The sequence below is a fragment of the Pleurodeles waltl genome, chromosome 1_1 (assembly GCF_031143425.1).
Source record: "Pleurodeles waltl isolate 20211129_DDA chromosome 1_1, aPleWal1.hap1.20221129, whole genome shotgun sequence".
Classification (NCBI taxonomy): domain Eukaryota; kingdom Metazoa; phylum Chordata; class Amphibia; order Caudata; family Salamandridae; genus Pleurodeles; species Pleurodeles waltl.
Window position 1 is genome coordinate 82,564,212 of NC_090436.1, and position 21,102 is coordinate 82,585,313.

At 43.0% G+C, this 21,102-nt stretch overlaps 1 protein-coding gene across 2 annotated transcripts in view; it reads left to right on the plus strand.

Annotated features, from left to right (window-relative positions):
• KIF24 (kinesin family member 24) overlaps positions 1–21,102 on the plus strand; it is a 135,299-nt gene that overhangs the window by 64,691 nt on the left and 49,506 nt on the right. For both annotated transcript variants that reach the window (XM_069216235.1, XM_069216153.1), the window contains exon 9: positions 10,677–10,748. In XM_069216235.1, coding sequence (XP_069072336.1) covers positions 10,677–10,748 — 72 coding nt within the window. The remainder of the gene's footprint in view (positions 1–10,676; positions 10,749–21,102) is intronic.

Here is a 21,102-nt window from a genome sequence, read left to right on the forward strand (position 1 = left end):
TGAACATTGAACAATGGAACAAATATCTCAAGAAACTATCCTTTAGGATAGCTCCATTACAAGAGGTGCTCCAGCTGCTTCAAAAGGGAGAGGTCACAACGTTGTTGGAGTTGCAGGATGCTTACTTCCACATTCCTGCCACTTAATCACCAGTTACCATTACAAGTCAGAATACTACAATTCAGCCTTAGGCCAGCCCTGAATATCTTAACTAGCCATAGGCCCCCACTTACACCTTCGTAGGTAAAATCTTTTGCAAAGGTACATTCGAATGTATTCCACAGACAGGACTTACTCAGAACAAAGACAAATCTCACCTCAAATCCACAACATGGATCCAGTTTTGGGCTCCATTCTGGACACTATATCATGGAAGGCTTTCCCTCAAGAGGAGCAAGTCAGCAGACTTGAATCCCTGGTGCATCAAATTCCAAATAGCGACCATGTCAGTCCAACTCTTTAAGTCTCTGCTAGACATGATGTCTTCCTGCATTCTTCTAATTCTGTACTGCAGCTTGTGGTCGCATCTTCTTCAGAAGGAGCGGGATGCTTAGTTACTTCAGGTTTCTGGGACCTTTCAGATTTGCATAGTACAGCTGCCCCAAGTGCCTTACTTTCAGACCACACAAAGTTTTCCTACATTAAATTAGGTATCCCTAAACAGAAAGCAGAGATTGCTCTACTATTCTGGAACATTGCAGGTTTAAACAACAAAATAGGCAATGAGACCTGGGTGAACTTTATAGAAAAATATTCATGCATATGCCTCCAAGAGACGTGGATAACGAGTCCCCTTCACATCAACGGCTATAAAACATTTCACTCACCAGCTGCCCCGTCTAGGCACGGCAGACCAAAAGGGGGTTTATGCACATACATCTCTAACAAGTTACGACTACAAAACCTAGAGATGAAATTTACTAGTCCATACTATCAAATGATAGAGAGTAACTTGGATCACAAGACTCATCTAGTCATCATTAACTTTTATAATAATGCAGCCCCAGGAGAGTTTGCTAACATCCTAATGGAGATGGGAAATTATTTTAAAAAAATAACAAGTACTAATAACAGCCGTGAGACCTTTATGATCTGGGGTGGAGATTTCAATGTCCATCCCTGTAAAGAAACCTCAGATAAGGTATGTGGCTGGGATTCTGAAGGTGTTGGCTTAAGTCTCCATTTTGCACATAACACCCAAGGAGACGCATTGAATTTACTGGCACAAACCCACAATTTATCCTTCGCAAACGAATTATACACTGCTGAATCAAAGTTTAAACCAACATACAACGGAAGGGGTGCAAATACCGTGATTGATTACGTTTTAATGTCAACCCATTTTACACATTACCTCAAGAAATATACATTGCATGACATCGCAATTAGCGACCACTACCCCCAGAGCCTCAACCTTCTAATAACTCCCTCAACAGTAGATAGAGATGACAGGCCCACCCTGATAGACGACATTGAATTAATGCCGCGTAACGGATACACCCTGAAATGGTCACAGACTGACCCCGGCTTTCTCCTTAAACAGTTATTAAGCGACTGCAAGCACGCTTTTGCAGACTGTTTAAGTGAGAATCTAGATCCAGGGCGACGTTTAAATGCCTTTACTTTGATTATGCAATTCATAAAGAAAGCCCTTACTACCAGAAGGGGTAACCCGGGAAAAAAAGGGCCTCTGGATGGTTTGATTATAACTGCTCACAAGCACATAGGAAATTGAAAAAGGCTCTAAAAGCCCCAAAAAGATCCTTAATAGAGATACGTAAGTGTAGACAAGAATATAAAGCAGCAATGAAGGGAAGGAAATTGACTCTAAAAAGAACTCTGTGGGAAACTCTACACACAGCTAGCCGAACGAAAGATAATATTCTCTTTTGGAAAACAATCAACTCACCTATGTTCGGGGATAGAGACTCCCCCAGGATGGAAATAGCGATCTCCGAAGAAGACTGGATCGCACACTTCTCTAAAATATACGCGCGGGACAGCGAAGCGAACCCTACACTTCCTGTATATGACCAAGCCCCCCAGGAAGGCACAAGCTTGTTAATAACCCCACAATTTAGCCTCGAGGAGGTTGAGGATCCCATATCTTTAAGCAAATCAGGGAAAGCTCCGGGCCCCGATGGCGTCCCGATTGATATATACAAGGCCAATATCCACCTATGGGGCCCTGTATTAACGCAGTCATTAAGGGCCATTTGCATACATTTGCATACAAGGTCCCCTACCATCTTGGCGAGATTCTAATATAATTCCTATATATAAAAAAGGTGACCGTCTTAACCCAGCCTGCTATAGACCAATCTCCCTGCTGGACTCAACGGCTAAATTAGCAGGGAGAATCATCCTGAACAGATTGCAAATATGGGCAGAAGAAAAGAGAGCTTTATCTTCTGTCCAATACGGATTCCGGAAAGGTATTGGGACAGTGGAACAAAGCCTGAATCTAAGTATTATCATAGGAAAGTATACAAGGATTAGAGAAGGTAATCTGCATCTGGCTTTCATTGACCTATCATCAGCATTTGACTGTGTACTACATGACAAGCTATGGGATATCTTAAGCAGCATGGGGGTAGAACCAGCCATAATTCAGTTTATTCGAGACATGTACACAGGGTGCAGAGCAAGAGTGAGGTACGGCCTAAAGGGGGAAAGTACTCGCCCTTTTGGCATATTTAGAGGCGTGCGCCAAGGCTGCGTTCTTGCTCCGTTCCTGTTTTCAATGTACATAAATAACTTAGAAAATGTGTTGGCTAGTAATTGCAAAGATCTACCCCAAATAGGCAATCGTGCTGTCCCGGTTTGACTTTATGCAGATGACGCAGTTTTAATGGCCAGGACCCCGTTAGCCTTACAAAAACTTTTAACTACTTGTATTACATTCATGTCACAATTGGGCCTTACTGTCAATCGCTCAAAAACGTTCATTATGAACTGTGGTGGGAAACGCGGCAAATCCTACAACATTACAACCGCGGATGGGAGAGTAGAAACTGCACGCACCTTTTCCTATCTGGGCATAATGTTTGACAATCAGGGCTCCTGGGCTAATTGTAGGAAGACAAAAAAAGCCCAGCTTATAAAAACAACGATGGCTCTAAGGCTTTTTTCCAAAAGGATAGGGGGAATTACCCCGCCAAATATGATAAAAATTTACAAAGCCAAGTGCATCCCAGCCGCCACGCATGGGTCCGGAATATGGGGATACACCGATTGTAACCTGGTGCAGACGGTTGAAAACGATTTTATAAGATACTTATTGATGGTACCAAAAGGTACATCATCATACATTATCCACTCAGAACTGGGGTTCCCCTTTATTACCGATTTGATAAAGATACAACCCTTACTGCTATGGCACAAAATCTGGACCGAGGAACATACTGAATTAAATAAGGCCATTTTGACTGACTGCATGGAGTCTATATACGCAACAAGGGTGCCCTGGCTAAGATACATTATGACTTTTTTTGAAAACATGGGCAATAAAGCTTATTACACAAATCCAGCTTTGCTGGTAACAATCTCTAGGAAGGACCTGAGTGCTCTGGCATTAAAATACCTAGAAGATTTACGATGGGAGGTTGAATTAAAAAAAAAACACCGTCATTCACAATCAAATAATTTTGTCGACGGAGGCCATTCAGCCTTATCTGACGAACGTGATAAATCCCCGCCATCGTTTTGTTCTCACCAGACTGAGGCTAGATATATTCCACCGTCTAGTGACCTTCCCAACTATGAATGATTGGAGCACCACCTTGAAGGCTTGCCCATGTGATGCAAAGGCACCACAAACCACAATCCATGTGGTTTTATTTTGAAAATTTTATGCCAAGCAAAGAAAGCGCTTAGTAGCCCCTCTTCTAAGGCTAATTAATCTCACTCAGTGTCGTACCGCGTATGCCAGCCTCCAGGTGCTATCATCCATTGAGATGTGCGGAGCCTTGGCTAATTTTTTATGCTCCGTATTAAACACAAGAAAGCGCATGGGGGCAGCAATATAACTTGAACTATTTTATCTAACGGTTCGTACTAAGGAAATTTTCTTAAAGAATTTTAAACATTTTTTTTTTTCTTTTTTTTTTTTTCTCTTCTTTTCATGTATGGATCCTTTATTATTGTAAATCATTAAGATTTTAGTCTATTTATTGTATTTATTGTATATTAAAATGTAAAATATTTGACACTTTTATGACTTGCTGAAAGTCGAATAAAGTTTTTTTTGTACTTTTACTTGTACATTAAATTAAACAAAAATATAAGTACACATAAATTAAACATAGGAAATAATGTTAAAATATTAATAATTTAATTATAAAATATTGAAAATTTAAACAGTAATGTAACAATTTGTTGTTCCATTATTTTTTTTACAATTCAGAACAAGTTATTAAACGTTGTATTACAAAATAATATGCAATATTTTATATATTTCTAATATTAATTTATATGTATTTATTTTACGTTTTAAAAATAATTTAATTTAGAATTATTTATTATGGAGGTTTTATTTTAAGTCCCTACCTCCGTTACTTTCTCTTGGGAGGGCGTTGCAGTACCAGTAGTTAATCGTGTATAGTGCTGGACTTACTACAAAAGTGTAACTTATTACAAAAGTGCAGTTTGTGAATACCAAAAAGAAGCAAACTTACTCCAAAGTGTAAATGTACCAAAATGTGTAAGTTACCTTTGTGAATTAGGTCCACAGTCTTATCTCACTCACCCCTAATAATTAGCTCATTTGAGTTTGGGGCAAGACTATCTCAATCTGATTTATTCATATATACTGCATACTAGATAATTATTCTTACACTCCAACTGGAGCCAAAATGGGAATAATTGAGTATATTTATGCACTCAATGTTATACTCTCCTTATTTATGGGACAATTGTTTCTGTTTAGTCAAAAAGAAGTCTTAAAAGAACCTCCTTCTGTTAAGAGAAAATATATAAATCATTTCCAGAAAGTTTGTCCTCTCTACAAGCAGGGCATTGCAAACTGGATGCTAGCCCCTGTGTCATTCTAAATCTGGCTGTGCTCTGCACACTTCATATAAGATCATTACGCAAGCATTTGAATCTATCAAAGATCTAGTGCTGGAGAAGAAACAAGTTTCTTACCTGTAGCCTCAATTCTCCAACATTTGTGTGTTTCACAGCTCACAGGCGACACTCAGACTTTCCCATTCTGAGGCTTACACCATTTCTTCTCTAATGTACTGGTTAAGGAATCTGAGGTATGGTGGCATTTTGAGGGGGTGGTGTTTAAAGTCTTCTCAACTCATGTGCTGTGCGTTTGGATCTTTTGTACTGCAGTGCTACTAAACGAAGGTTGGTTTCAGCTTTTCCAATGGAGTTTTTTTTTCTTACTGATACATATGATTAACACAGGGATTTCCAGCAAGAAGACTGGGAATGATTTAAACATGTGAATCTATCTAAGGTTTCAAAACTGGAGGATTGTAGTTACGGGTAACTTACTTCATCAAATTCAAGATTCTCTGCCTCCCTTTCAAATGCACTAAAGGCACAGCACCCAGATACATACAAAACAATTGTGCAATGCACGCTTCCATGCAACTTACACTCGGCAGAAGAGCATCTCTTCATCAACCTAAGAATCAGTTGTAGAAAAAAATAAAAAGATGACAGACGCTTCTTAGTAGCAACTCTTGAATAATTTACCAAAGAAAATCTACTGCGCCAAATCAATAAAGCAGTTTAAAAAAAATTACGTAACATGCCTTACAAATATGTACATGACTCAGTCATTGTAACTGCGAGCCTGGGCACTAACCTGATGTCGCCTCTTTTTTTGCTATGTAAGCAGATGCCATGGTCCAGTGCCAAGAAACAATTGAACCCTGCACTGAGCAGTACACAGTAATAAATATGAACCTATTTTATACAGAGGAGAGTTTCCCAAGTAAAACGTATCTAGAAATGATCGCATATTGTGGACCATTAAATTGGTGCATACTCCAAGTATGTACTCATTAGATTGGAAAAATGCAAGCCACATCTTTTCAGAAAGTAGTAAAAGCATTTTTATTCCAGCTAAAGTATTACCACTTTTTGACTAATTAACTAATATTCATGTCTACTTGAAATACATTAAAAGTAACTTCTGACACTTAGACTCAAACTAATATGTATTATAATATTTTTTTTATCATTCATTGCTATAATCAAGAAAAGATAATTACAAATTATTTCGGGGACTAGTACATGAAAAAAACGACTACATTTAGATTTGACCAGACTCGGACCTCAGATTCCAATTGTTGTGAACGTTGAGGAGGGACATTGAAGAAAGATGGCATAGGCACCACTTTGCTGGAAGTTTTTACACTACATGTCTTGTTCCGGGTAAACACGGCTCTCAGAAGAAGTAAAAGTGCAGTATGAGGCACTTGATAAAAGCAAGTTTTTATACCAAATATTCACAAATTGATAATACATACTTCTACTTACACAGCTGTCCCTCAACAGGACATTGTAATGAAAATGGGAGAACCAGCACTTCCACACACTATTGAAAACAAAAATAGTTATTACCTCCATCTCTTGTATGTACCTGCGTGGGGCTTCACTTCACTGTTTGAGGGCATGTGAAAGAACAACAGGTATGATGCAGTTTAGTTATTAAGTGCAGCACTCACTAATGGAACTTATTTTGGGTGCATAAGGTTCTAAAGCAATTAAGTTGTTTACATAAAATAACTAAAAAATGCAGTTGTGATGCAAAAATTTATTTTTATGTTGCACAGTTTAGTTATGCCAATATCCATGAGTTCTGAAATAGTCGCCACTGGGCAGCTATAGTTAGGTCAGCGTTTCCATAGGGAAAGCCTGTTTAGTTTTGAGAATAACTTTGACGCTGTATGACAAATTTCCATTAAACTTTGCAAAAGGTTTTTCTTTTTTGTCTAGTTTGTGCATGGAGGTTTCGGGATGATCCGTCAATCGGGGATTGAGGAAAAAGGGGGTCCCAAAATGCAGAAATACCCATGCATTTTTCATAGACCTCTTTCAGAAGCACCACTGCTAAAATATCTGGACAGTTGGGTTTGAGGGACTCTTGCGAGAGTCCCTCAAGCCTAATTAAAAAAAAATAGAGCCTTCTGATGGCCCAGGGAACTTTTTTCCTTTGGGCCGATATGCTCCGTGGGAGCCTAACAAGGCTTTGATTGACTGCCAGCAACATGAGAAAAATATTGCTGGCAGCTATTACAGGACTCGGGGACTTAGTCCCCTGTCCTGAAGTTTGATAATAAAAACAATAAAAGAAGCCAGGGTAGGGATACCCTGTGTCCCTAGGCCCATATGAGTGAGAGAGGCTCTGAGAAAGGTCTACGGTTATTACCACAATCCAGCTGGATTGTGGCAAAAAAATAAAAAAATGTCCACTCTCCATTTTATTTTTATTTTAAATGCATGGGGAGGGAGGCATCAGTAAGGGCCCCTTTTCCCAATTCCTTTTTGGGCCTCTGGGACCCCATCGCCCAGGGCTGGGTACATTAAGTAAGGGGAGATGGCACACTGCCCCTGGTTCTCAATCCACTGGTGCCAAAAAGTGGAAAAAAGTCGTCTTCTGAAATCGTGCTGAAAAGTGGAAAAAAGATCTTCTACTGAGATGCAGTGTAAAATTTAATTTTTGATTTCTAATTTTACCAGTCTTCGGTAGCCATCACAGATGTTTCCTTGTATCCAGTGAATTAGAAAATATATACTGCTCTCAAAGAGTCGAAAGTGTTTCTGTTTAGCAGGAACACAGCCTCTGTGACACATTCATTAAAGTCTTTCCAGGCCATGGTCTTGGACATTTTAGGTGATGTTAATTATCTTGTATGTCAGCAGCCTCAGACTGACTCTGAGGCTGCTGGGCCTCATGGCCTCCTGCATCCTGTTGGTGAATCATACCAGATGACATATGGGGGCCCTGCAGTGGGACTTGTAGTTCCAGTCGGCGCAGCATCAGGGGAATCTCTCTGACATGGTCTAGATCTCAGAAGGAACTGCAAAAGACCTGCAGTGGTGGCTTACGAACCGCAATTGGGTCAAAGGCAAGCTCCTCTCCCTTTCCCAATCAGATTTCACAGTAGTGACAGATACGTCACATCTGGGATGGGGCCGTTATCTAGTAGAGGTGAAGATGCAGATAGGACTCTGGTCTCCGGTGGAGTCAGGGCTCTACATCAACTGGAGGTCCATGCGATCCGGTTAGCATTGAAAGCATCTCTTCCATCTGTCAAGGGGAAGGTAGTGCATGTGTTCACAGACAACACCACCACAATGTGGTAATGCAACAAGCAGGGCGGTGTTGGGTTGTGGGCCCTTTGTCAAGAGGCCCTGCGTCTCTGGACATGCCTGGAACAACAGGGTATAACCCTGGTGGTTTAACACCTGGCAGGTTCTCTGAATGCCAGGACAGACTAACTCAGCCATCGATGCCTAGTGGATCACGAGTGGCATCTCCATTCAGAGGTGGCGCAAGGACTCTTTCAGCAGTGGGTAGAGCCTTGGTTAGGTCTGTTCGCCTCCGAAGAGAACACGCAATGTCAGCAGTATTGGGCGTTAGAGTTTCCAAGGCGGCAATCTCTCAGCGAGGCTTTTTGTCACATGTGCCGTTCAGGCCTCCTGTACACCTTTCTGTCCATACCACTTATGCCCAGAGTTCTCAAGAAGATCGAGAATGAAGGGCCAAAGTTATCCTTGTGGTTCCGGACTGAGCATGGAGAGTCTGGTATCCTGAGCTTCTGATAATGAGCATCAATTCTCCGATCAGGCTGCCCCTTCGGGAGGATCTTCTGTTGCAGCAGGGAGCGGGTCCTCCACCTGTCAACGCTACGCCTTCATGCATGGAGATTGAGCGGCAACAGTTGGCAGCCTTCGAACTTCCTTCTGAAGTCTGTAATATTATTCTAGCATCCATGCGTTCCTCCACCAAAACTATATATGCCTGCTGTTGACAAAACATTGTAAACTATTGGACACAGAAGTCTATAGATCCTCTTTCTGCTTCTCTATCTGATGTTCTTCTTTTCATTCTGTATCTTGCCCAACAGGGCTCTGCTCTGGGCACTCCTTAGGGCTTATCTGTCTGCTCTTTACGCTTTTCTGTGGCTGCCTGACCAACCCTCTTTATTCAAGTTCCCTATTGTAAATAGGTTTCTTAAAGGGCTTGTACATGTTTCCTCCTTTGCCATTCATTATGCTCAGTAGGACCTGAACCTGGTTCTTAGATTCCTGGTGTGTTCTCCTTCTGAGCTACTTCATAATTGTCTCCTCAGGCTGCTTACTATCAAAACAGGCTTTCTCATGGCCATAACATCTGCCCAGAGGGTGAGTGAGTTGCAGGCTTTGTCATCCAAACCTCCATATCTCAGTGTTTCCCGATAAAGTGGTGCTTCGCACCCTTCCAAGGGTGGTGACGCCATTTCATTTGGGGGCAGGCTGTCTCCCTGTCTACATTTATTGCTGCCCCGCATCCTTCTAAGGAAAAGGAGCGATTCTACTGACTGGTCTCAAAAAGAGCATTGTCGTTCTACCTAAACCACACAAATGAGTTTTGGGTGCCGACCAACTATTTGTGGGATATGTGAGAGCAAAGAAAAGTCGGACAGTACAGAAACAAACCATTTCGCGCTGGGTCATTCTCTGTATAAAAATCTGCTACACACTGGCCAAAAAGCAGCCTCCCGAGGGCTTGGGGGCCCATTCCACCAGGGGTAAAGCTGCAAACATGGTGTTGGCATGCAGTTTTCCAGTCCTGAACATTTCTTAGGCAGCAATGTGGGCATCACTGCACACATTTGCAAAACATTACTGCTTAGACAGTCAGGTCCACAGAGATGGGCATTTCCCCCATTCGGTCCTGCAGGACTTCCTAGTGTAGGATAATTTGTCCGCAGCCCACCGCCAGGATAGTATGGCTTGGGTATCTATTCAAAGATAAGGCAACTAGAAGTCTCTATCAGATGAAGAAATTACTTACCTTTGGTAACGCATTATCTGGTGGAGACTATATCTAGCTGCAGATTCCTTACACCCACCCATGCCTCCCCACTCTGCGGACTTATTTTCTAGGATTAGGGTGATCCCTTTCAGGGCCCTAGTTTGGTCACACGATCGTCAGTTCATTTCATGGCTCTCTGCTCCTGGCGTGGAAAGTCGTGAAAAAAGTACCTGACATCCGCGCACCTCGCTGGTGCCTGTATAGGTGACAGTGATGTCACATCTGGCGCCAATGACATTGCCACTCAGAAGTGAAGGAAGCCACCCAATGGCGCACGCATAGGTCCTGCTCAAGCAAAAGCTTCCAGATCCAGTCTAACGCCTGGGAAGTTCAAAGGTAAGGATTCTGCAGCTAAATATAGTTTGTACCATATAACGCGTTACCAAATGTAAGTAACTTGTTCTTTAAGGCAAATGGGGTTACCTCCCTGTTGAACATATGCTCATTCTTAGGGAGTTAGTACTACAATAAGGAATGTGATTGTTTAATGAAGTTCACTAGTCTGTAATTGGTCAATTAAAAATAACCTTGCCCTACACTAAATATAATGTCTTGTATTGAATTCTGTTCTTTGGCATTCACTTGCATTTCCAGTGTGTAAATGCCTGATGTATTCATTTTTTCAATTGTACAGCTGAAGGAATGCATCCGTGCATTGGATCAAGAACATGCGCATACACCTTTCAGACAAAGCAAGCTAACCCAGGTAACATTTATTTAACCCATTCTATTATGTTTTGTAAAAATGTTCTTGCATAGAGGATCTGATCATGATTTTTAGTCCTATTTTCGGCCTTCACTGAGCAAGACCTCCAGTCTTCAATTTCAGGGAGGATAGGAAATGGTGGTTCTAACAACTTGTTGTGTGCGAGACTCAGAAAGTACTCCTCATCTGGGCATGTAGGACACACTAACTTGTCAATATTAGGAAAAGTCAGTTTAACGCATAGAGTTGTCTTATCCTTGAAAGTACATGTTGTGTTTTGTTGAGCAGGACTGACTTTCCCTGATTACAATGTTCAAAGAATACAGGAGGTCTTCTAGCTTAGTGATTTAAAGACTCTCTTTGAGTGTTGATATCAAGTACAATTTTCTTACCAAATCATTCTTTCTAGAACGTGTCTGAATTTGTACGTGAATTGAATTTGTCTAAGGGATAGTCTCTTTAAATTTAATGGGATCCAAAGGCTTTCTGTGTTGTTAAAGTTCAAGAGTGACAGGTGATTAGACTCCACCATCTTAACAATAAAGGGAATCTCCAATTTATCAGCTAAAGCTCCTGGTGGTCTATCTGTTATTTAGCATCACTGACTTGGATGTTCATTCTTTCCAGTGATGGAGACACGTGTGTTGATGAAGTTTTGTCTGACTAAACAGCGATGGTCAGAGTTGTACAATTTGTAATGGCAAGTTGCTCTTTGAAGAAGACCCATATTTGGGCTTGTTGAGGGACCTAAGCCTACTTGCTAAGCCAGGAAAGGCTTTCCTTTTTACTTGGTATTCCAAGTTGTTCGGGTTGCTTACAAAAATATCAAGAGGCAAATGAGCACACTTGGAAACTGTTTCACAAGCTGTACCTTACTTCCAGAACAAAGAAGGTTGGCTTTTCTCATTGTTGGTATACTTTGAAACCATGACTACAGGCTGAAAAACTCTGGCCTGGCGTCATTGACATTGGAATTTTCTATCTAACTTTGCTTCTAAGAAAAAACAAACACTGCCACCATTTCAGAAAAGCATAAAAAAGAGACAATTTGGCTGGCAGCATATTAGTGCAACAAATATTGTAATCTTAGTCCTGTGAACATCTTCCTTTTCCTCAGCTTTGCAGATACAGCAAATCAAAAAGAACACGCTTCCATGTATCTGAGTATTAGATTAACCCTATATCCTCTCACTACTGTACTTTATTAACTCAACAATGTCAGCAGATCACTCCTTGCATATCACTGACATTCTAAGTGAGCTCTTAGATATAATACTAACAAGAAACTAGATCATCCATCTAACAGTCTATGACTTACTGGAATCCTTCTGTGTGGGCACATTCCTCTAAATAAGGAGGTTTGTCTTGTGAACAGGCTTGGTTATGAAAAAGGCAAGTTTTAAATTGCCTAGAAATTCCACTAGCAACAAATCTGTCACAACTGCCCTTCTATGCAACACTCCCATTACAGAAATATGTTAGGCTGCAACCTACGTGTTGGTCTATATTTATTTTTCGGCTGGCTCTAGGTTGGTTATGACACTAAATGGATACGGAAAATGATTTCCTTCCCACCTTATATTTGTTGTGTAGGTAATACCCCTTATTCACTAGAGATTATAAAGTGCCTGCAATCCTAGTTCTTCATCAAAGGTATTTTCCTATTCATAACTGACCTTATAGTCCATATTTGCTCTCTGAGTTGCACTACCTTCCGTCATTGTTGGAAGAGTACTTAGTATCCCTCACTATGCGCTAACATCGGGCTGAGGTGGCTTTTGTGCTGCTGCCGTCCAACTCCAAACGTCGCAGTCACGTTTCCCTTATAAAGCATCTTCATGTGTGAAAACACTAAGGGGGAGATTTAAGGACAGTGGCACTGTTCCTTGCACCCCTTAGCGCCCCCCTACTGCCACCATGTGTGTGTCTTATTTAAAATATGGCACAGGGTAGGAAGCAGTAGCATCAATATTTTACGCTATTGATGTACTCAGCAGGAGTAGCGCCAAAATGTTGGTGCTACTCCTGCAGAATACATAGGGGCCCATTTTAAATAATGGTATGCCCCCTTTAACGCCTGCTCTGAGCACTGAAATTCACTATAACTCAAGGCCCTGCCATGCACATCAATTATGTCATTTCAGATGATATCAGTGATGTCACAGAACATGTTGTGAGTGATGTGTGTATGGATGTATACATAGATATACACACACACACATTAGAAATCTACCACTATAATTTACTAAATTTATATTTTCTGAAAATCTGTAAAATTACTAAATGCTACGAAATTGCTTCTTAAATGTACATTGTACACTATTACCTTTTTTTAACCTTCATATTGACTAATCACGTTCCAAAATTTACAGCAGCATATCATTACCAATTATCACAAATCCATACATTATACCCATCATATTTTATGCTGGATACTCAGAAAAAGTTGTAGGAGTTAAGGGTTCATATTTCTAAAAGTAAAAGATAGCATAACTGGAAAGAACCAAACATGTGATGCGTCTGAAAGGCATCCAATATTTGGTTACAATATATTCTGTCCAGGTCCATAACACAGGCTCGGGGTAAGGACATACCACCACCATGGTGTGACATGAGATATCAACACAGCTGTTGAGCTGGGGGCAGTTTTGAGCAGTGCATCGCACATTAGAGAGGTGACTCAGGGGGAATGTGGAGTTAATGACTGGCCCTCAGCGGCCGTCCTGAGGCTTGTTGGGCACCGCTGGGTGAGCATCAAGGTCAAGCAACAACTCGTCCCAATCCCCTGCTATAGGATATTTCTGTAGGCCCTTAGCTTCTTCTCGTCACAAAGCCACCTCTGCGCGCCCCCATCTTAGGGTTGCCGCTTGCCATTGTGCTGTACTAGCCAACATTGCGCTTTCCAATGCATTGCAATAAGGCGGTTAGCTATTAGTAATGCCAGGTCAACAAACCTGTTTTCGGCCCTAACAACAAGCAACCTGCGATGGAGGCCAAGCATTGAGCTCTTCATTGTGTGCAAATCAGTACGTCCTGTTACTTGTCCAACTTCATCTAGGATTCAGGCCCATGATCCTGCAACTGTACAGCACGCCGAGAACACGTTTCATGTCAACCCCTGCGTGTTGGCATCTTGGGCATGCGACAGGGAACCAAACATGCATGAGAGGGAAGCCGGTGTAAGGTATCTCCTGAGTAGGAAGTTATGTTGGATGTATTGAAATTTTGCATCCAACAAAACAAGAAGGAAGAGGTTACCCGCCTGGAAGAGCAGGTGAACAATTTGAAATTGTCCAATGAGAAGCTGCAGAAGCAGACAGAAGACCTTCTGAATAAGTTGAAGGAGGTAAGATGTGGGAGTGTTTTTTGTACAAGGGCACACAGTTGATTGCAGTTGCTAATTTAATGTGCCTTGAAAAATTGTATCCAGCAGCTGTTTAGCTCATGTCTTCTGCAGCTGGCTTTTCCTTGTAAGAGATGTTGTTTAGCCTGCTCTGTGATATACTGTACTGGTGTCCTCGAAGTCACAGCATGTTCCTGGACACACCCAAAAGGCAGTCTCGGTCCAACTTGCACCATACAGACAACCAGGCAATTTTAGCCATCCTCCGTGAGATGTCCATGGTCCTGAGGTTGTAGCCCCAATCGGGCTGACTTGCATAGCGATGCACTTGCAGCACTGACCCAATCAGGTACATAGTTGTATGTAGTATTTTGCTATTCTTATTGGGAAACATGGAGAGGGAACAGGAGACCAATTGCAGCATGGTTGCATCCAATGTTCCCTCTAATTTATTTCCACTGTGTGCGGCAGTAAAAGGTCTCTGTGCGCTGCAGCCTAGGCTAAGTGCACCAAGAAATGCAAGCGAGCCTGGCCACTATAAGGAGGGCTTAGGGGTTCTCCCAAGAAAATGTGGGCAAATATGGCACCATCTACAACACATACTTCATTATACATTCAACTGTATTAGCTTTTAAAGCATAGTAAATGATGAGCTTGCAGTGTACCAGGGCAGTCCAATCTTTGTTAGGCCCTTCGATGATTCCCTCACTATCCCTTTCCAAGAGTGCCCCCCCTTTCTCTGGCGATTGAAGTACCCCATGCTTTGGTCCTGCTGTGAAGGGCAAACCCCACTCTAACACATGCAAACCTAAAGAACATGACAAGCACATACATGGACACTAAGATTGTAGCTCTGGAATACCTCGAGACACTGGCACACCTATATCCCTCCTCACTCTCACAATCCCTTAGGAAATCTCCTGCGAGACCCCCCTCTGAGACCAGTTGCTGTTAAGTTTTTTTTCTTTCTTTTTTGTTCTTGTTCACTTTATCATCACTTTTCATGTTACCTTATCGTCTTTCGGGACATGAGCATGCTGCACTTACATGTTGGGATTGATCTGATCCAGGGAACGCAATGGTTTATAGGTGAAGACCCTACTTGTAAAATTGTATCACATAATTACCTAAGCAAACCATGTAAACACAACACCAGACTACGCGACCAGCCCTGCACAAACACACTCTGAGTGAAACTTGAATGAAGTTTACTACTTGGAACGAAGCTGAGTGATGAGTACTGTTTAACTGTTTCCCAATGTCAATGTTCACACTGCTGTTTCTAAGAGAATGTACAGTTATTTGTTATGAACTGTGATGTACAGGAAAAACCATATAATCTATAAACATATGATTGTAACTTATGAACTGCACAGTAACAAAAGGGGATCTGTGACAAAAGCAGTATCCCACTAAGCTGTACACAGATAATACTGTTCGGTGATCTGCATGGTACATGTTCTTTGCTGCAGGCACTTTAACCCTCTGCACTACCTTATGAGTTAAAGCTGCCACTAGACCACTCCAATCGCTCTACAGCAGGTCCGTTAATCACCAGAATTATCTTGCAGATGAACATGTTGACAAATGCAAAAATACATGTGCATAGATGCAAACAAACCGCACATACATGCGTAGTCAGACTTAGACTCAACCATACAAACACACGGTTGCATATGTACAAATGCACATATAAGTGCGCACAGACACACAACTTATGCAAATGTATAAAAGTACATGTATGCACATTTTGCATGCCCGCTATTGTCCCTTCTTTCTGTGGTGAATGTCCCAACAAGGCCTCCATGGTCACAAATTTCACAGTGGCGGTATCTAAGCATAAGTAAAACTTTTGTCGGTGTTCTGAGACAATCCGTATTTTCGAAGTGTCTCTTGTGTGATATTTTTAAAGTACGGTCTTGCGAGGGCTGCATTCAGAAATCTGCTTTCATTAGGGATGTGCTGATAAAATTCCTGTGGTTCACTAGCCTAGGGCAAGTTGCACCATCTATGCAGTTTTCAAGACAACTTCATCTGCCAATCAGTAGTAATTATAACGCTCTATAATCTAAACTTTAAGGCAGTGATGAGAGGCTGTATTAGTACCCATCTCGATGGTACTTGTTTTATCAACCTTGGGCGGCTGAAGGTCTGAGTGAGCCTGTTAGATTCCAATGTGCGACGCTATCTTTGAGTCAAAACTGCCACTAGACAAACTTCTGATCTCTCTCCAGCAGGTGCATTAATCACCAGGGGCATCTTGAAACTTTTATTGTTGCCTAAAAACTATGGGATATACAAGGAACTCTGTACCAGGTGCTTTCAGAACTGGTGCACTGCTCCAAAAGTGGCTTCCAGTAACACAAGCAGTCCCCATCCTTCGACCTTTCCAGCCTTAGCTGAGAGTATCATTAAATATAAAAACACTCTTGAACGCTTTAAATTGTATATTATCTAACAGATATCAGTGCTGTCTCAAAACATGCCATGCGCTTTCATGATCACGAATATAAAAAGTTGCGCAGTCTTCTTCAGAAGCCCTGCAGCATGCCTCCTATTTTTTTTAAATGAATGCAGCAAGTGGCATGTGCAGGAGCTGTTAGTTGCTTAACTTGTGACCCTCTTTAACCCCATAAGCTGCCGTGGAAGAGGAATACTTACATGACTCGTGCTCTCCTCTTTATCGGTGTTCCCCTCCTCTGCCTGAATTTGCTGCCACTGCTTCCAAGGAATAAAGCAACAAAAAAAATTACTTTTTCGCGCCACTCTTATTTTATAAAGCTGTGGCGCAAAATGTCACTGGTTGCATCTGTGTACGCTCTTTCAGGCAGTCTTTTTCCTTCTGCTCCTCAGATCATTCCCTCCTGCAGGGTGATGCAGACTCATTCCTTTTTCTGAGCAGGCAGGCTTATAGGAGGCCAGACAGAACCTCCTCTGGTCCAGCTGATGGTGCAGCCTTCTGGTGATGTCCTCTCAAACTCCGACAGACTATCTGTCGGATACCAGCCTTGGTCGTATAGCAGTCTTGAGTACACTGCAGAGCACTCATTTTCTTGCCCATGAATGTTGGAAAGTGCTCCTTTTGACATGATCACATTCACTTTTTGCCTGGTATTTGGTGCAATTTTGACTGAAAGTGCACTAGGGTCCTTCTAACCAGGTCCCCAATGCTATACCTTTTTCCCTAAAATTGTGCAGTTGTTCCCTAATCGGCCATACCTTTGCGCACCCCACCGTAAGTCCCTAGTAAATGGTACCCCTGATACCTAGGTCATGTGTACCAAACATGGTCCCTCAGAGCTGCATCACATATTGTGCCACCCTCGGGGAGCCCCTCGACTAGCACAGGCAGACTCCCATTGCAGGCTGCGTGTCTTGGTGCAGCTTAAAGTGAAAGCATGACATGGCACACAGGCTGTGTGCCATGTCGCCTAACACTGCATGCAATATATGTTCCTCACACCTACAGAAGGCCTTTTAACCCTAAGGCATGGTGCATTATGGTACATGTGAGGGCATAACTACAAGAACAGATATGCCCCTGCTATGTCTTTGTTGATTCTCAGACGTAGTGAGTGAACAGGGAAGCAATTTAAGTATACGTTCTGGACACTGGTCAGTACGAGTTCCCCAGCGTACAGGATGGCTTCACTGAAAATAGGGATGTTTGGTATCAAACCTCTTGTGCTAATAAACTCTCTCTGACTCGTTGATGGGTTTATTAATACATGCACCCAGAGGGCACATTAGAGGCACCCCCTAGAAACCAGTGTGCTAGCTGACTAGTTTTAACTAACCTGCTACCGACAGGTTTCTGACCCCCAAGGGTGAGAGCCTTTGTTCTTGGGCATACAGGAACAACGCCTGCTCTGGCAGGGGTGCTAACACATCCCTTCCAACAGGATGACCTGCATATGTGCATTACAAGGCAGGGGACTTCAAAGAAGCATGTCACCCGTGGTGTGCTGATTTGGCTTTCCCAGGGGGTAAGACCTCAACCCCCTCCAGTCATTCCCCCACCTCTCAATTTGACACCTGAACAGGTGGGAAATGTAGAATTTAGTATTCAGAGTGGTGTGTCCACTCCTCATCGCTCCAAATCCCTCAGGTGAACTGCCTGATGTGAACACAACATTTAGAAGTCTGCCATGTTGGTGTTGGGAAAATTAGGAACTCTGGGACAATGTTATGCCCACTTCCCACAGGAATTGGTCCTATAGGAGTGTAGTGGCCTCTGGGGTAAGTAGCCCATTGGCTACTGCCGTACGCTCCCCTAAATTCAGTATTTAGAGACTTCCATGCCACCAGGCAATTGGATTCCTGCTGACCTGTGGAGAAGGTGGCTCAAGAGCTGCGAAAGCAGAGACTGAGGAAGAAGCAACTGACTTGGCACCAGTCCTGCCGGCCTGTCTGCTGTTCTTGTGCCAAAGTAGTCTCTTCCTGCAAGCTGTTGTGCTTCCAAAAGCCTGGCAGGACTGCCTGCCTTTAGCAATGACCCAGGAACTCCAGCGCAGCAGCAGAGCTGCATGCTGCAGGCACCCCAAGAGACCTGAGAGGACTCTGGACCTCCGAAAAGCACCATTGCCACCTAGCCCAAACTGAATTTGTCCAACTGTGCCAGAGTGGTCCCTGGCCCCCAAGAGACAAAGCCTACATTGCACTTGCCCACAGTGGACCAACCTCTGCCGCATAGGGCCCCTCGACTTAGAGCGCTCTGTGTGACAAAAATCTGACACCTCAAGACCACTCTGTGCCAGTCTCACCTGGCCCATGGGGAAGAGGGCCTAAGGTGTCCAAGTATCCTGAGAGCTGAGCCCACTTGCTGGTTCAGCCAGGCTGGCGCCCCAGTCCAAACTTGCAGCCGGTTTTTAACCAGACCGATTGCCATTGACTAATATTGGGCAGCTGATGCTGTATTGCACCTCTACACCCAGACCCCCCCCCCCAAAAAACAAATGCCCAGTTGGTGTGGCCTTGGATCTTGCCCCACACTTCAGTCCAGAGATTGGCCCAGTGCGTCGCTGTGAAGTGCCGGACAGCACAACATGTTTCTCCCCATAAGATAACATTGCCAACTCAATGCTGACCAGCACCTTTGCACCCGGATGACCCAGTGCCACCCGAGGTAAAGAGTTGATGCTGCTTTAGCCCTCACCCCATACTTAACTTAAGCCCAGGAGATTGTAAGTTGCTGTACTATACCTGTATGCAGTATTAGTTTTTTCCTCCATAGCATTACATTGTTGCCTCTGAAAAATGCACTGTAGACTTTTGAAACTGAAATTATTTCTCTTCCAAAATGTACTTACCTCATCATATTGTCTCTGGTGCCTATACGATACTTAATATGTTTGTAAATTGGTGTGGATCTCCTTAATGAGCTGTGTCTCATTTATTGACTGTGTAGTATTTGCAGGTGTCTGACACTCTTCTCTGATAAGCATAAGGCTGCTCACCCACACTACCAACTAATAGAGCAGCTTTGTAGTGCTAGAGTAAGCCCCTGTCCACTAGTAAGGGAACCCCTTGACGTACACACTTACCATACACACACACACAAGGTTCTGGGTTTCACTTAACAGCAGAACTGTATGTGGGAGAGGTTGGTGGGCCTCACCCTTATAGATTAAAAGGTCTGGTCAACTAGACTTGAAAACAAAACATGACATGCTACCACCACCTAATGTGCCAAGCATAGGACATTGACATTTCGTAGTAGGTAAAAGAATTCCCGCCTTTTACCAGGATGATGGACAGCTTTTCCAAAACGACCCCATTGCGTTTTACCGACGATTCCGGTGGTGCGTTGTTGATGCGCAGGAGCACGAGGACATATCCACAAAGACGCACTACTAACAATCACATTGCCAAAGGCACACAAGGTTGCTAGAGACTTTCTCCCTTGGTCCATCACGTAGCCTCAGTGTACAACATAAACGGGGCATATAAAACATGCTAGGTAACGCTTACTGAATTACTCGTAAAAAATAATCCGGTTGGGTAGGCCACGATGCTCATTTTACAGACACTAAACCTCAACAGGAAGCACTTACAAATATAAACGTAGCAGGTGCCCCAGTTGAAGCTCAGCTTCTGGAAAGGACAAGCCACCCTAACTCCTGGGCTTGGCAAAGATAAAGCAAGGCTGTGCGCTCAGATTCCAAAGCAGAAAACAATCTAGAATCCTTCCTGGAGGTGAACTGATGATGTACTGGAGCGTAATCTGTATCTGACTGTGACGCACGGTTTCTATCTTCCTCTCCTGGAGAAACAGAGTTGAAGGTTCTCCCTTTATAAAGCACCTGTAAGCTCCGCCCGCTGAGCCACGCCCCGTCCACCCTCGAAGTAGGTAAAGGAATTCCCGCCTTTTACCTTTTTACCAGGATGATGGACAGCTTTTCCAAAATGACCCCACTGCGTTTTACTGCCGATTCAAGTGGTGCGTTGTTGATGCGCAGAAGCACGAGGACATCTCCACAAAGACGCACTAGTAACAATAACATTCCCAAAGGCACACAAGGTTGCTGGAGATGTTTACCCCGTGGCCCATCACGTACCCCTAGTGTACAATATAAACACAAAATCGTTTTTGTAGTAGGTTCTCCCTTTATAAAGCACCTGTAAGCTCCGCCCGCTGAGCCACGCCCCGTCCACCCTCGAAGTAGGTAAAGGAACTCCCGCCTTTTTACCAGGATGATGGACAGCTTTCCAAAACGACCCCAATGCGTTTACCGCCGATTCCGGTGGTGCGTTGTTGATGCTCAGAAGCACGAGGACATCTCCACAAAGACGCACTAGTAACAATCATATTGCCAAAGGAACACAAGGTTGCTGGAGACGTTTTACCCCGTGGCCCATCACGTACCCTTAGTGTACAATATAAACGGGGCGCATAAAACATGCTAGGTTACGCTTACTGACATACTCGTAGAAAATACTCCGGTTGGGTAGGCCACGATGCTCAATTTTACAGAAACTAAACCTCAAAAGAAGCACTTACAAATATAATCG